This window comes from Buteo buteo, chromosome 7 (assembly GCF_964188355.1).
Source record: "Buteo buteo chromosome 7, bButBut1.hap1.1, whole genome shotgun sequence".
NCBI lineage: Eukaryota > Metazoa > Chordata > Aves > Accipitriformes > Accipitridae > Buteo > Buteo buteo.
In genome coordinates this window covers 44,310,230-44,326,669 of record NC_134177.1, presented here as the reverse complement: position 1 = coordinate 44,326,669, position 16,440 = coordinate 44,310,230, and the positions used below count along the sequence as shown (strand labels likewise).

Genomic DNA, 16,440 nt, shown 5'->3' with positions numbered 1-16,440 from the left:
ATTATCAGTGAAAGACTTAATTTTTCCCCTAGTCTTGGGGTTTCCCTCTCATTTTTTAATTAATTCAATTTTAGCATTTTTCTGTCTTTGCTCATCAGGCGCACTCAGGCACTTTAATTAGGTTAACGTCCTAGTAATCTTGTGAAACCCTAGATTTTATTTAGAATTTTTTTTTTTTTTTATTTGTTTGCTTTATGACTTGCAGCCAAGCAGTTCCCTCGCCCTGCGCTGGTATGAGGTTTATGTGCCGCTTCCGCAGCAGCCTCCCCGCGGCCCTGGATTGCCTGCGGCCGAAGGGATGGGGCCGCTGCAGCTCCCAGGCAAAGTCCTGCCTGGTGGGAAGAGACGCGGCCTCGCTGGCCGCACCCCGCTTGTCCTCACTTAGAGCAGTGCTATAGTATCGCTGTAGCAAGAGAGCAGTTTCACATCCTTATTCTCAGCTAAAGATTTCATATATATTAAAAAAAGATTTCTTTTTTCATATATATATGATTTCTTTATACATATATACACAATTTCTTATATATATATATAAAAAAGACATATAAAAGAATTTCATATATAGATACACATGTCTCCCATTACTAAACTAGCTTTTTTCTCAGTCCATTAAAAGCCTGAAAAAAACCCTTTTGCCCAGCCCTAGATTTGAGGTCAATTTTTTTGGAGCATCACTAAGTCTTCTGCTGAAAGAATATCTATGAAAAGGTTATTTTCCTTTTTTTTTTTCCCCTCCATTTTAGGAAATATGTCTTACAGCTGATCTGAGAAATAGTGGTGCCCAAATAAATTATGAAGTCCAACGTGAAGTTTTATGTTGCCTGCTTTGTTCCTGCAAAAAAAAGGAGCAGAGCTGCGTGCTGCTGGGGATGGCATGCGTTTCGCAGGGATGAATAGATCCAAGTGTGCACTTTAAATAGCTGGGTAAGAAGCAACCAGTAGAGTTCTTGGTTGAAAAGAAGATTTACATCTCTTCTGTTACATCTTTTTGTTGTTACATTACTGGTTTATAGGAGTCAAATGCCATGGATTTTAGTGAAGTTTAACTAGAATCAGATCCTGAAATCGTCTTCCAGTCTTGGGTGGGGAGCTGGCCCGGAGAAGGGCAAGTGCAGAAGTCACGGCTTGCCAAAGATCTTTTGCGTCCACGGGTGAGAGGAGGCCGGGCAGCAGCGTGGGCTGGGGCAGGGGACGCTCTGGGTCCCGCACGGTTGGACGTCCCAGGATCGCGCACCCGGGGTCGGTCCTGTCCTCGCCGTTCAGAAGCAAATGCCCACGAGCTCGTGTGGAGGGGGGCTTCTCCTCCGCACCAAGGCTGTATCCCAAGGCCGGGAAACACTACGACGAATTTCAGCTGACATTAGGCAAAAAAGGACCGACCAAAAAAAAAAAAAAAAAATAATCCCAGCTTTGGCCCTCTCGTAAGGAACAATTTGTCTGAGCTCATGTTGAATCTTTTCCCAGGATTTTCCAGCCTTTCTTTTTTCCCTCATTGTGCGGATTGCCAGGACAAACGTGTGGGTTTGGGAGGCTCCTCCTCCGGCAGCCCGGCGGGGAGCAGTCTGGCTGGATTCAGGGCCGGGGCCGGCTGGGAAGAGCCCCTTCCCACCATCGCCATCGAGGCCGCCTGGCTTGGAGCAGAGCAAGGTGAATCGTTTCGATTGAAAATAAATAGGATGAAGTTTAGGTAATTTTAGAGCTAGGGTTTTAGCTGCCGCAGAGGTTGTCTAAATATAGCGGTTTATTTGGTTGACCTCGATGATCTTAAGGGTCTTTTCCAACCGAAATGATTCTACGATTTTTAACGGCTTGCTTTGGGGCGATGCATCTCTGCAAGCTCCCGAGGTGGCTGCAGCGAGGGCAGCTCTCCCGGGGCGGTGGCACTGCGCTCCCGCCATCTCCCATCCCCGGAGACATCCCGTTCATCCCGGGCAGCCCCGGCTGGGGCAAATCCTGTACTGATGCCGCCTGGCATCTCTGAACCACTGACTCGCAAAGAAAAGTGAGGTTTGGGATGGCTTACACCATCAAATGCTCTAAATATTTATCAAGATGAACGGCAGCAGTGGCCGCGATTCTGGAAGAGCCTCGTTGATTAACGTGCTCTTTTTTCCACGCGGGAGACTGAATCGTCAGGTTTTTGTTCTGGTCCTTTGCGCCCCAGCTCAGTGTCCCGGTGTGGGACAAGGGCCAGCCTCAGCTCAAAGGCTTTTTCACTTTGAAAGAATAGAAGGAAGGAAGAAAGAAGCAGAAAATATATTAAAAGGAGAGATTTTATATTAGTTATGTGATCCTCCGGGAGCAACCATAAAATTATATGGCTTTTTCGTAGCCATTTACTATTCAATATAAAAAGGGTAGTTGCCATAACAACCACTGCATCATATGACATTTGATACCTTGGCGAAACAGGGAGCGCTCTTAAATCAACTCCCCAAATTTCATATGAAAGTAAATACATTTTACTAGTGATTTCAAGGCAAGTTTGCATTGTGACAAGCAACGCGGTACCATTACCCCGCTAAGCTCCTGGCCTCTGGGCCCAATCCTGCAAACTGGCAAATGTCTTCAAGCCCTGAAGCCGACATTACTCAGCAGTGTGTGAGATTAGATGCTAAAGGAGTATGTTTTCCTAAGTAAAATTAAATGGAAGGAGCAAATGACACCATTTTTTTTGACATTTGTTGCTGACTGGGGAATGCCAAAAAAATAAAGAAGTTGAGCTATATTACAGCTTAGGTTCCAGCTGCCAACTGTGTGATCAGCACAAAGGAGGGAGACGGGGGGGGTTAAAAAAAAAAAAAAAGAGATGTTTGTGTAAGCTCACATTTGACTTTGGAGTTCGTCTCTCTTGCAATCTGGTCTGCACGTGCGAGGTTGAGGGGGTAGAAGTGACATCACCCTCGAGATCCGCTTTGGCTCCTTTCTGGCCGGCAATAACACGGGGAGGGGGGGTGCGCGGGGGCAGGAGGAGGCATCCCTGCCTGCTTCGGGCTGTGCATCACCGTGACCGCCCTGGGAGGCCAGAGATGTAAAATGTTTCTCAACGACTAGAGGAGATGTTTGGGTCTCGCCTGGCGCAGCCCGAGGAGGGTCCCCACCATTGGGACCCGCCGCGGCGCAGGTGGCTCATTACAGCTTTTTGGTGCCATCCATGGTGATGCTCTTAAAGATGAACATTGCTGTTACCCACACGGATATTTTAATTTTTAGCAGCTGTTTTGTTTCCAGAAAATGTGTATTTTCCAGGCAAAGATAGCGCTTGTGTGGTGGTGGTGGGAGATGGCATCCCCATGGGGGCCCATGTTGGGCTGTCAAGCCAAGATCCACTTCCTAAATTTGGGGTTGTCCATCTAATTTGAGGAGGCTGGTTGGGATATCTGTTTAATTTACCTTTTGCTGGATTTTTTTCTGTGGTTTTTTTTTTTTAATACAGAAGAAAAATTGTATTTATTAGACTCCTAAGTGTGCCACCATTTCATGCAAGCTGAGCTGTTTCTTTCATAGGCAAATAGACAAAATCACCAAGTTGCAGAGAGAGAGGCTCTCAGTTACTAAGCCAGTGTGCCTCAGTGCTGCTCAAGAAATGCTTGTTTCCCTTACTAACTTTGTATCCTTGTCCTTTGTCACATTAAAATTCTCCTCTAACACACACACCAGTAACTATTTTCCATGGCAAGACAAGGCAAACACCGTTTCTTTTTTAGTAGCTAACCTATTTCAAACTATCTCCATTTCATACTGAAAACAATTTAAAAATGCGTGTGACAGTGTCTGACACTGACTTAATCTCCCCGTGCCCTTGCAATGAAAAAGATAAGTACAGGAAAAGAGAAAGTTATTGTTTTAGCATCATCTTTGAGGCTGAGAGCTCCTACACCACCTTCTGTCCTGCCCAGTGCTGCTGCGGAAGCCCTGCCTGCCCAGCACCGACCAGCAGCAGCCATGCTCTGTCCCGTCAATTAAAATACTTCTCATTTTTGACACAATTCTTTAAGTTACTCTTTCCACTGATGTTCGTCATCGGAGTGGAATTTACATTTATTTTGTGTATTTTTAGGCAGTGACCAGTTTTCCACAGCAGCCTTGAAAACTATTTAGCCTGAATTGTTGGCATTTCCCTTTGCACAGGCACAGTGTTTTGCCACTAAGGGTTGGGAGGCTTTTCTGAATGATTTGTAGGGTTTTTGAATGCATGAGGCTTACACCGAGCACAAGTAAGGAGGAAGCGTGTGCAGACGCAGCCTCTGTACACGAGTTCTTCTTTTCAAGCCTGTGAAATGTTGGTCGTGAGTGGTCGCTGCACCCCAAAAAAGATGCGAGGAATCACCCATGCAGCAGGCACAGGGAGGCTGTCCAAAACAGCACCACGACTTCCCATTTTCATCCCCAACCTGGCACGCTGACCGCTCTGCCAAGTCACTGAAGGGATTTTTTTTTTTTCATCATATGAGAATGGCGTATTTTTACGGGGCTTTGCTTGGCTGGAAGCTGTTCCTCATCCGCGTCCGTGGACACTGACTTGATGAAGTTAACTAACTGCAGCACTCTGCGGTTCTCGCATCTATTAATCACATTTCGTGCTCAGTGATGGCTGTTCGGCTTTGATCTGGCACATCTCAAGGAGGGGGGTGTCTCCTTTCATGGTCGCGCACTCAAAGAAATTCGGCACTTTCCAACGGGTACTTACACTGAGACATGTGGGCAGATACTCACTTCGGTGCAAGGGACAGAAATGTCCAACCTTGTAAATCCAGTGGCTAAATTAAACCATTTAGGGTTCCCCCCGCCAAACATCCTACAGCTATCAAGCAGTTCATGTTGGATCTCCAGGCAGGTTTGCAGTCACAGCTGTAACTTTGAGCATCTGTCAGAAATCCTTTCCTGCATGTGTCTGTCAGGCTCCAAAAAGTAATGTCTTGTTCATTTTAGAAATTGTCTGGACACTTCGGGTTTAAAGAGGGTATATAAAAAACAGAAAAAGATTTTTAAGGGTTAGCCCAGTGGATACTACTTTGAAGGGGAAATACAGACTATTCATCCAGAGCGTATCGAAACGTGGGCTTCTAATTTTTTTCCCTTTGGAAATCTCAGTTTAAGATTGTTTTCTTCATCCTGCTGTTGGCTTGCTCTGACTCTGGGGAAAAAAAGTGACCTGTCCTTGCTAGACCTGGGCAGGCAGGGACAGGCGGTGAGGAGAGCTTAGCACACCCCAGCTTCTGCTCCAGACAACCATTATTTATCAACTTGGCTCAACTCTTAATTACCGAAAATTAAAATGCCCCTTCTTATGAAAGTCTCGGCCCTCTGGCATTATTCATCTTGGCTTTGTTTTACGAGTGGCTGATACATGAAAGGAAAGAAAAGGCTCCAAACCCAAACCTGAGCCGACCCTCTCAGATCTACACCCTGCACATCAACAGCCGCAAAGTGGTTAAGAGACTTGATGCAAAGCTGATAAAATGCCAAAAATTCCTCATTCTCTCTCTTGGGGAGCAGGGAGGGTTGTCTGGAAAACGTCAACAATAAAAATTGCATTTAAGTGGTATATAATGCAGCCAGCTACTGTGGGCAGAGTTACGTGCAGCCAGACGAAGGGGTTTAAAGAGCACAAGCTCCCTACGCTGCCTCCCGTCCCAGCTGGAGCGCACGGAGCCGCGCTGCTGCTGCGAGCCCTCCTCGGCATGGAGGGGCACGAAATAGAAAGGCTTCCTGAACGCAAAAGCCCATCACGGAGCAAATGCCTCCTGTTTCTTAGTAATCTTCATTTAAAATATCGGCTAAACCCACAATGAGCGTAAACTGATGCTGCTCCGCTGCGTCATGGACATCTGTCCACCCGCCCACCCATCCATCTTCTATCTGCCCGTTTCTCTACCACCGGCTGCAGACACCTCCCACCGCAGTCTTCCTCACTTGGCCCTTTGCCCGTGTCTCCCTCGGGGATGGACGTGACCTGGCTGGAGATGCCCTCGCCTCTAGGACCAGCCGGGCTTGGGGAGGACGGACTCAATTAGCCCATTTTGGGAGAGGGAAGAAGAGATTGAAAAGGGTTGTGCCAAGAAAACGAGAAGAAAGCAGTATTTCTTCTTTGCCCAGTAAAAAGAATAAAGGCTTTTCTTAAAACCATCCCAGTTCTTAAAAGAAATTCCATTTCTTAAAACCATTTTCTTCTGTAGCACATCCCTTCTTTGTGGAAGAGCGATGCTGCGGGGCCAGGCTGGGACGGGCAGCCCCTCTCGTAAGGCTCCATCAGAGCAGCCCTGCGCTGGCCCGAGCCCGGGCCGTGCCATCCCCGCTGGACCTCAGCGCTTCCTCGCCTCCCCTAGCCCCCGCCGTAAAAAAAGCACTTGGCTGGCTTTTGCCTCTCGCTCCCAGAGACTCGAGAGGAGGGCAGGAGCCACGGGGTGCCCGGACCCAGCCACCCGTGTGGAGCCGCTCCACAAATACGAGGAAAAGGAAAAAAAAAAAAAAAAAAAAAATCTCCTCTTTTGTAGTTTTCTTTTACCAGCAGATAAAACAAAAATAGCTTGGCTTTTTTTTTTTTTTTTTCCTGTGGTTTGTGTGATTTTTTTTTTTTGCCTCTGCTAAACTGTGTATTTTTCAGCTCAGTAAAGTATTTATTAGGAATCTTTATGGACCAGTCTGCTGGTGAATTATATATATTGTACAGCTTCAGCATGAGCTGGGAAAAAAATTTATGACTTTTTTTCCACCCAGACTGACTCTATCCAATAGCAATAAGAAAATGAGGGTTTACCAGGAAAGCTTTAAGTTCAGTTCTGCTTGCCAGAGCAGCAGATACCCTTTCTGTCTTGGTTCATGTGCATTTATATAATGTAATTTTCCCCTCTAATTTGAAAGCAAAGCTAAAGCTGAGCACTAGCGGGCTTTTGTGTCCCACTAGTAAAATCTGTCTTGTTTTTGTTTTTTTTTAAATTGGATTTCTCACTTTAGCATCAATTGTTTTTCAGATCATTCTTAATTCAATGCATAAATACCAACCACGACTGCATATTGTGAAGGCGGACGAGAACAATGCTTTCGGGTCGAAGAACACAGCCTTCTGCACCCACGTTTTTCCAGAGACGTCCTTTATATCGGTGACTTCCTACCAGAATCACAAGGTAGGGTGCTTTCCTGGCTAAAGGTGCTTAATTTCTGCTCGCGGGCTTTCGCGACTCGCAGCCCTCTGCTACCAATGGCTGTGAAATGTTCTTCCAAATGACAGCGGCGCAGCGATGTCGCTGCGGTGCTGGGCTTTGATGAGCAGGATCTGTTTGCTCGGAGGGAGGGGGGAAAGCCTATTATGCTGCTATTGTGCAGCAGAAAATGCCAGCTTCAAAAGACAAGTTTCCATCCCAGCATTAAGCAAGAGTGACGAGCCAGAGGATGCAGCTAAGGAGCAGCATGAACGTCGTTGGGTAACAATATCTTGGCAAACCCTGCGAGTCCAGACACTAATGAATTGGCGTGCTCAGAAACGCTAAGATGTCATTCAAAACAGCAAGCAAATCTAATAATGACCAGTAAAGCTTGCTCATAAATCTACAGTGAAAAGTAATTATAGTATGTGTATTTAGTGAGACATACGAGGAATGTAACCATAAAAACGCAGCTAAGAGCCTGCTCTGTGGTTAGCACATGAAGGCAGGAGGGGGTTTGGGTTTGTTTTGGGCGAATATAAAATACAAAGGGCTTGGTTCTGCACTTTGGGTGTGTGTCACAGATACCCGTGTATTGTAGGGGTTGGCTTCCTCTTCTTTTTGGAGCATTTTGGTGGTGGCAGCAGTGGGTAGTGTTCTCTCTGAGGATTTTGCCAGCCCAGGTTACCAGCAGAATGGATTTAATTGTCACCTCCCCGTGACATTGTGTGCATCGTCACCGGGGCAGGGAGGGGAGAGGATGGCAGGCAGGGGATGGCAAGGCTCCGTTTTCAATCCTGCTACCGATTTGCCTGCCTTTGCGCAAGTTCCTGCTCCCCCGCAGTTTTCCTAACGGTGAAGTCCGACTGCGGGGCTGTATGAAGATTAATGGGAGTTTTTAAAGTACATCAGGGTTCATAAATAAAGGTGCAGAGTGAAGTAGCACCACCGGAGCCCTCCTGTCACCCCAAATGTGAAATCGGCCACGTGTTACTGTATCAACTCCTTTTCTACGCATTCATAGGAAAATACTACAGGAACAGGAACATATGTGAAATTCTTCCTCCCCAATAAGCTGACCAGACCTTTTCCTCCCAAGCAGGATGCCTGTATGCCCTTTGATGCTTGAAACATAGAGCCCTTGCAAGATTTTGCAATTAGTGAGCCAGTTAAAAGGCTCAGAGCAGAAACATGGATGTGTGTGTTATGGGAAGATGGAGAGGGGGGAAGAAGTCCCTATTTGGACACTGAAGTGAATCCTGTTTGAGAAGTTGTAGCAGCTGGTGTAAAATGACCAGTTGCCCAAACATGGTTAACCAAAAAAGGCTCGAAAGAGCTTATTTAATACCTACTTAAAATGTCTCGCGTGTCAATAGTGCCTTTCATCCCTAAGGTTCCCAAAGTGCTTCATAAACTTAACACTTCCACTGTCATTGCCATACAACCACTGCGGGGGGGGGGGGGGGGGGGGGCGGGGAGGCGGTAGCTGGCTGAGCAGCAGCACAGAGCGGACCCGACAAGTTTAGGGAAAATGTCCCAATTCTTTTGCGAAGATGCTGCGAGGAGCAGCCCAGCTCTTGCTCTGCGGTCTGTAGGCTGGGGGGGGTTGGATGCTGCCCGGCGGGGGGGGAGCAGGGCGGTCTGCAGCCGAGAAGCGGGAGGCAGAAGGTCTCGCCGCGACCTCACTGTGGTCTCGAGAAAATCACAACCTCAGAGAAGTAGCCGAATGGTTTTCCTTATTCTCTTAGGCATTAACAATTAAAAACATAGTCTGGGTATCTGTTTGAAAAAACAAACCACTGAACTATTTTTAGCTCAGAAATACCCTGCTAGCAAGAAGTGTCCTTGCGAACAATCGTCTTTCTAAACAAAAAATGAGAGTCGTGGTTACGGAGCTGACTGTGGGCTCCCAGAGATGGAAAGCTGATGATAGAGGTTACCCCTAAGTACAGGTCGGTGAGGAAGGTGTAGGTGTTTACCCCAAACTCCCTCCTGGGTAGGATGAAGCCAGGGAAAGGCGGCAAGGAGGGACCGAAGCCCCGATTCTGCTCAAGTCAGAGGAAAACCACAGTCACTAAATAATAAAATTAAATTAAGTTCTACAAACCTGACGTCAGGCTGTGGGTTAGGAAGGGCCCTACGCTTCTTGTGGTTCATCAGCTGATTGGGAGCTACCCTGGAGCCACTGTGGGAGCAGAGAGGAAAAGCTCGATCCCTCAAGGATGGTTGAATTCACATGTCACCACCTTCCTTCTCCATCACAGATACCGGCCAGATGTTTTCTCAGGAGTTTTTTTGGTAAGGGATATTTTTCAGCATTGCTAAAAGCATAGTTGTTAGTTATAGCGACACTCTCGCAAAATGATCCGAACGCAGAACTTGCTTGTTATCCTCGCCCCTAAAATGGGATGCAGGCTGGTGCAAGCCCGCGGCCGGCTTGCGGGGGGGAGCAGGGCTGCGCTGCCTCGGACACAGCGGGGACCTGAGGGCAGTGGGTCCGCAGGGAGGTCCGCGTCCTCACCTCTCCTCCTCCTGGAAAAGGTCTTTTCAGTGACAAGCAGATGCCCAAGGAGATGATCCTACCCACTGGCGTCCCTTAGGAGGGAAGGACATTAATAAGACCTGGTTTTGACCCATTTTCTTTGTACTATGTGCTAGACCTGTCTGTAACTTTACTGTCAAAGAGCCTCAGGTATATGGTTGTGCGCAGACACACGTACATCTCTTTGGGAGGCGGACAAGGGATATTTTTAGGAGCTCCTGTGTCCCTACAAATGTTCCGGTGCTGTTCTGGCATTTTGCAGCTCCTGAGACCCGCTCAGATGATCTTGTTCACTACTTGTTTGCCTTTACAAAATCCTTTGTTAAAGAGGCGGTTTATTTGCATTTTTTCACTGGACAACCAAGTACCTCTTCCTGGCATTCCTGACCATTGTATGGCTTTGGTTTGTACTTGCCTTACAAAGGGAAGGGATCGGGCGGCAGCGTTGGCAATGGAAAACTATATTTACTGGCGCTGTAAGATGGATGAACTAGTGAATATTTTTAAAGGAAATTTCACACATAACTGTTTTTAACAGAATTTTCATGAAATGGCAGAGCTTTCACAGCTCCCTCACAAAAGCTGAGCTCCATCAAAATTAAGTCTGGTCTAAGTGAATTCTAAGGCATTTTGACCCTTTTAATACACTGCAGCTCCTGGGGGGAAAGGCAGTCCTTGCAAAAGGCAGCAACTTTCCCTTGCCCAAAGAGAATTCACTATTTATTTGAGCTATGAGTCTTTTCACAGAGGAAAAACGACTGAATGAAGAATGTAAAGATATATAAAATTGTTATGGGAATGAGGGAGAGCCATGCCATAAAGAATAGGGCTCTCTAATATGGAGACATAGGAAATCTTCTTTTAAATCAGACAAATATATTCTCGCTAACAAGAGCCTAGACTTAAGGAAATTTGCATTCCTGTCCTCATTAATAATCAGCAATTTTGTCAGCTTTAAAAGCTGCTTCTGCAAGATCCAGCACCAAACTTCACAGCGCAGTTTCTCTCAGCGGCGAATGCAGAAACGCCGTCTCTGCCGCCATGTCTTTAGATGGCTGAAACTCTCATGGCCTCTGCATTTCGCGGGGTGTCACCGAGGACAGGGCACCTGGAGACCTACGGCCTCAGACCTGCTGCTGCGCCTTTTGGTCTGACCTATTTTCAAAACGCTTTATGCTTGATTTCGTTCTTTTAAAGATAACCCAGCTGAAAATCGAAAACAACCCCTTTGCCAAGGGATTCAGGGGGAGCGACGACAGCGACCTGCGCGTGGCACGACTGCAAAGGTACGGCAGCGAGGAGGTGCTCAGCGGGGTCGGGGAGCTGCTGCAGCGTGCACGCCTGTGCACGCGTGTGTGCGTGGGTACGCTCGACCCGGGCAGCCGCTATGGGCAGGCGGTGTCCGACACACGGCCAGCCAGCTCACCCTTCAGAGCCTGTGCAGAAATACAGCCTTACCGCTGGGCTTTAATCCTCATTCTGCTACTAACGTGCGGCACCTCTTTGGAGAAGAAGAAGTTAAAAGGTGCCTACGCTGCGGGGGGCATCACATTTTCTTGTGCTTGAGGGCATTAGGGCTTTAAACGCTATTTATACCCCTAAAAAGCTCCTCCTGTAATTCAGCAACACGCTCTGTGTGTTGTCGTAATACTTGCCCACACCCAGCAGAGCGTGATGAGTGTGAGTTCATTGTATTTGGCAGAGGGCGTTGAAGTCATTGGATGGAGATGCTCTAGGGAAGCCAAACTAATATTTCATCTTTCTCTTAATGCTGATTGCTGTCTAACTGGTAATAATTTTTCTCACCTCTTTCAGCAAAGAATATCCAGTAATTTCCAAAAGCATCATGAGGCAGAGGTTGGTGTCCAGTCATGGCCAGCTTTCAACAAAGCCAGATGTTAACCCACTTCATGGGAATCACCAGACCCTTCAACATTATCAGTATGAGAATGGTGCTCACATGCAGTTTGCAGCTTCAGATACTCAAGATCTGCCACTCAACACCTTCACAGCACAGAGAGATTCAGGGCTCTTCTATCATTGCCTAAAAAGAAGAGGTAACTCGAGTTTACAGCTAGAAAAATATGATAGCAAATAAACCTAAGAGCACGAGCACTGAAAGACTTCTTATCACTAATTCCAGTTCGGATCGATCTCTTAGGCCTTGATCTTAAAGATACTGATGTGATCAGAGTGTTTTGGAGGGTCGGGGCCCAAGAGCTGAGAGCGGTTTTGTCCCATAGAAGGCAAATTCAGACTCTGAGTCAGAGCCGAAAAAAAGAACCAGAATGCATAATTCAAACGGCACGAAGCTACACTGGAAAATTATCCACTGTTAGAATCAGCTGAATTAGTAATTGTTTGGAGGAGGCCTTATCTATCCTGAGACGTTCTGACACTGCCATTATTAGCCTTAATGAAGTTATACACATTCAGCACTTTTCCAGGGCAAAGCCATTAGCAATTCTCTCAATGTCTGCAGATTAGTGAGACTGTGGTAGCTGGGTGTAAGCATCCCTTTCTTCTTATCCACTAGCTCTCAAGTTTAAGTGAGCTGTAACTACATTCTCTTCCTTTTAGTCCAGCATCAGATGAGATCACGGCATGTTTTAAGTTAAATGGAAAAATTTTGCACAGAAGAAAATCCTTCTATTTGCATGTCTCATCGGCCGCTAATTTATTTAAGCTGTGAGAATCCTCTGATCATGGGCAAATGAAGAATCTAGCAGCACCACTAATGAGGACTGCGAGGCAAATGTGTAATTTTAGCAGATGTTTAATCTGCAGATGTATTCGCTAATTCATCCAGAGAATATTCCTAACAACTAACAGAAAGCTGCTGGTAAACGCAGCCACGGTCACCGTAATCTGTAGGAGAGGGGCTACAGCTTCTCAGCATAAAGCTGAGGGGAAGGACTGATGACTGGGAAAGGGCTCCTTTATCTGGAAATATTTCTGCAGCTTTTGACATGAATATCTGGGAAATGTATAGTCATTTTTGCAATGACAGGAAGGCAGGCTGCGATAAGACCTTCTAAGAGACATCTTGAATTTGTCAGGAGTAACACTGCAAGAGCGTCAGGGACCTCTGTTATCTGGATGAACGTGAAGTAATCTCTGATGTGAGAATAGTAGCCCAAGTCACTCACTTAGCCTGATAAATGTCACCAGAGTGCTTTGAGGCCGAGGGGATTAGCCTGACATTTGCAACACAATGTCTTTTTGATGTTGTACATTGTCTTTCCGAACTAAAATGGTTTAACTGGATTAATCTGAAAAAGAGCACCAGTTGTCTAGGGAAATAATCACAGATTGCATGCTCGGCTTCTAAGGGGACTCCATAAAACCATGCGGGGCTCTTAGCAGATTGCTGTTAAACGCCGGCCGTGGCTCTGGGAGCTGCTCCTGAACGTGCATTTTTTTATTTTGTTCGCAGAAAGTGCTCGGCACCTGGACCTGCCCTGCAAACGCTCCTACCTGGAAGCCTCCTCTTCCGTAGGAGACGATCACTATTTCCGTTCCCCACCTCCGTACGACCAGCAGATGCTAAGCCCTTCCTACTGCAGCGAGGTGGCTCCGAGGGAAGCGTGCATGTACTCTGGTTCTGGGCCTGAAATTGCTGGTGTCTCAACGGTGGACGACTTGCCGCCTCCGCCTCCCCCCTTGAGCTGCAATATGTGGACTTCTGTCGCACCTTACACCAGCTACAGTGTTCAGACAATGGAAACTGTCCCTTACCAGCCTTTCCCTGCTCATTTTACTGCCACCACCATGATGCCGCGGCTCCCGTCCATCACGGGTCAAGGCTCGCAGCCACCAGGTAACAGCCACTTCAGTGTCTACAACCAGCTGTCCCAGTCTCAGGTTCGGGAGCGCGTTCCTTCTTCATCTTTCCCGAGGGAAAGGGTGCACCCATCTGTGTGCGAGAGAAAACCCCCCTCTCCGCACCTAAACGCGGCGAACGAATTCCTGTACTCACAAAGCTTTTCCTTGTCGAGGGAGTCGTCGCTGCAGTATCATTCAGGGATGGGGACTGTGGAGAACTGGACTGACGGATGACTCTGACAGCCAAGCGATGCCACAGCCAGCGTTACTGCTCCAGGACAGTGTTCAATCAGTGTTGATACCTGTGGGTAACTTGCACTTCGGTGAGACAAATGTGCATTTCCAGAGGGATTTGAGTGGGTGAAGAGCTCGTGTCTTCAGACACACAGAGAATTCCATCTCCTGTCTTGGTGGGCTGGATTCATCAGTCTCTTACTGACTCCCGAATAAATTAATTCTCGCGTCTTCGTTACTGATCCAGTAGAAACCATCTTCATGACTAACAAGTGAAGTAGCTAGTCATTTTCTTTTGCTCGTAATATTAAACATCCATGAGCAAATTTTGGCTATTTGGGAAAGATACGAGCTTCACTTTCATGGTACTTCATTCATGAAGTCACAGCATCCCAAAACTCAAAGGAAAAAGTGATCCGTTCGGTTGCGTAGTTCAAGGACTGCTGTAGCAGCACTTCTTTAGCTCTTTTTATCTGTAGAAATTACTCCTTCCTCTGGAAGTGACGGAGCTGTAGGAGCACAGGGGCCTGCGGGGAGGCTCAGCGGTGGGGTCAGGGAGCTGCGGTGCCGCTCCGGTACCTCCCCGGCGCAGCGCAGGGTTCGTGCCATGGCGCGGAGAGGAGAAGGCACCGATGCACAAATGTCTCTTCTTCTCCCCACAACGCCATCGTTTGTGGCTGTGGGAAATGAGGAGGTGAAGCGTTATGCCCGAGGCCAAACAGCAAATTAATTGCAGCGTTAGGAACACACCCAGTGTCTTCAGACTCCCATCCGTTGATTGAATCACACTTGCTTATTGCAATATATTTATGAAGTTTAAGCTTAAAAGTCGCTACTTTCCAGAAACAATTTCTGTATTTGCTGGTCCTTGATTTCTTTCGTATTCAGCTGAAATGCGCCTTTTGTGCTATGTTTTTTTTCTTTTGCAGCTAACTCGGAAAGAATTGTTTTCAGCATAAAGGAGGCATAGAGGAATATTTTCTTAATTGTGGGGTGGGGTGGGAAGACTGCCCATTACCTGTCAGGCTTTACAGTGTACAAATATTTGTAGAACAGGTAAAAATCTGTAACCAGTGTATACATTGCTACTATTGTTTACTGTGGAAGTATCTTGAACTGACTCCTTCAGCGCTGGCTTTGCCTTCCGGACCGTCCCTGCGAGGTAAGGAGGGATCACTCGGCGACAGCCACGGCGCGAAACAGCCTCGCGTGGGAAAGCAAGCTGCGCTCTTTCTGGAACGAAACTCCTGTTGCCTTCACCCAAAAAACTCCTGAGCTGGGATGCATCCTCCTCCGGTCTGCAGTGTGTCCATCCCGCTGAGCTCCCAGGCGATGGTGTCCCAAGGGATGGCAACACAGAGGTGATGCTGGCAGTTTGGTTCCACTAAAGAGTGCAATATTTAAGATTTAGTCATGCGCAGCGGGGGTTCCCCCCGCCCCCCTCCCCCGGCCCCCGCTTCCCAAATGGGCAAAGGCAAAAAAAGCTGAAATACAAATTTGGAAGTCGGGACGTACTTCTGCATTTTGATGAATCCATTCCAATGAAGAGAGGCTGATGGATGAGGGCAGCTGCTTGCAGCGAGGACCCTGAGGGCCACTAAAGTGGAAGTCACGTTTCAACCAGGACAATCTCATACACCCATTCAGCAGACAATGTGTGTGACTGGTGTGGATTTTGTAATCAGATTTTGGAAATCACTACAATTTTTGCATGCTGAATAGCTATTTATATACATATATATTATATATATATATATAAAAAAATATATATATATCACAAATGCAGGCCACGTGTCCAATTCAGCTTTGCTTTTTACGAACAAAATACTTAATAAAAATGAATGTTGCAAGGTTTTTTTGGAAAGACATCTATTTAAGATTTTTTTATTACACACCTTTGATGTAAAAACTAAGAATTGGTTAGATAAAAAAACATATATACTACAGATAAATCTTTATTAGAAACCACATTAGATACAGGTGGTATGGAATTTTTAAATGTTTGTTACATAGCATGGACATTTTATTTTACATATCAGAACATAAAGTCATTTTACTACTATAAGCTGTCTCTGGGTGCATTTCAATAATTAGCATAAAAATGTTCCATGGTGAATTACTGGATGCCTCGTCTCTCTTCTGTCTCCTACTGTCCGAGTATACCAATCTCACACTTTCCCAAGGTGCACATTTGACCCTTTTTTTACCATCTCAAAGCTACACTATCAAACTTTAACTGCCCACTGCAAGACTAAAGGGGTTTTGGTTTGTTTGTGATAGGTCATGTTTCTTTTATTTTAATGGACACATGAACTGATCCGAATACACCGAGCACTACTAGGCTAAGTTAAAAGCAGCCACTGGCCCGATAACAGGAGCATGAAAATGATGTTCCAGTACTTACGGGCAGATCAGTTACAGTGACAATAGTGAAGAATTAAAGGTTGGAGGCGGGGGGAGAGGTCTGAGGGTGTCACTACCCATAATTTGAAATGCTCAGTTCATTTCTCATAGTGACACTGAATCAACACTAAACGAGACAAATGCTGCCACTATAACCTAAAAATTAATGGGGTCAGCGGTCCAGAGTCCAAATGACAAGCTAGACTGGATCTTTTGCCTGTATTACAAATATGATTAACAGAATAACAATGTTATGTTTAATGAATAATCATTGCTTCTATTTTTAACCAT

General features: G+C 46.4%; 1 protein-coding gene across 4 annotated transcripts in view; it reads left to right on the top strand.

Moving 5' to 3' along the window:
• TBX4 (T-box transcription factor 4) overlaps window positions 1–16,174 on the top strand; it is a 39,087-nt gene extending 22,913 nt beyond the window's left edge. For 3 of the 4 annotated variants that reach the window (XM_075032949.1, XM_075032950.1, XM_075032951.1), the window contains exons 6-9: window positions 6,975–7,127; window positions 10,885–10,973; window positions 11,503–11,744; window positions 13,124–16,174. In XM_075032949.1, the coding sequence (XP_074889050.1) occupies window positions 6,975–7,127; window positions 10,885–10,973; window positions 11,503–11,744; window positions 13,124–13,746 (1,107 nt within the window). In that variant the 3' untranslated portion in view covers window positions 13,747–16,174. The remainder of the gene's footprint in view (window positions 1–6,974; window positions 7,128–10,884; window positions 10,974–11,502; window positions 11,745–13,123) is intronic. The other variant, XM_075032952.1, reaches the window with a different exon arrangement.
• The last annotated feature ends 266 nt before the right edge of the window (window positions 16,175–16,440 follow it).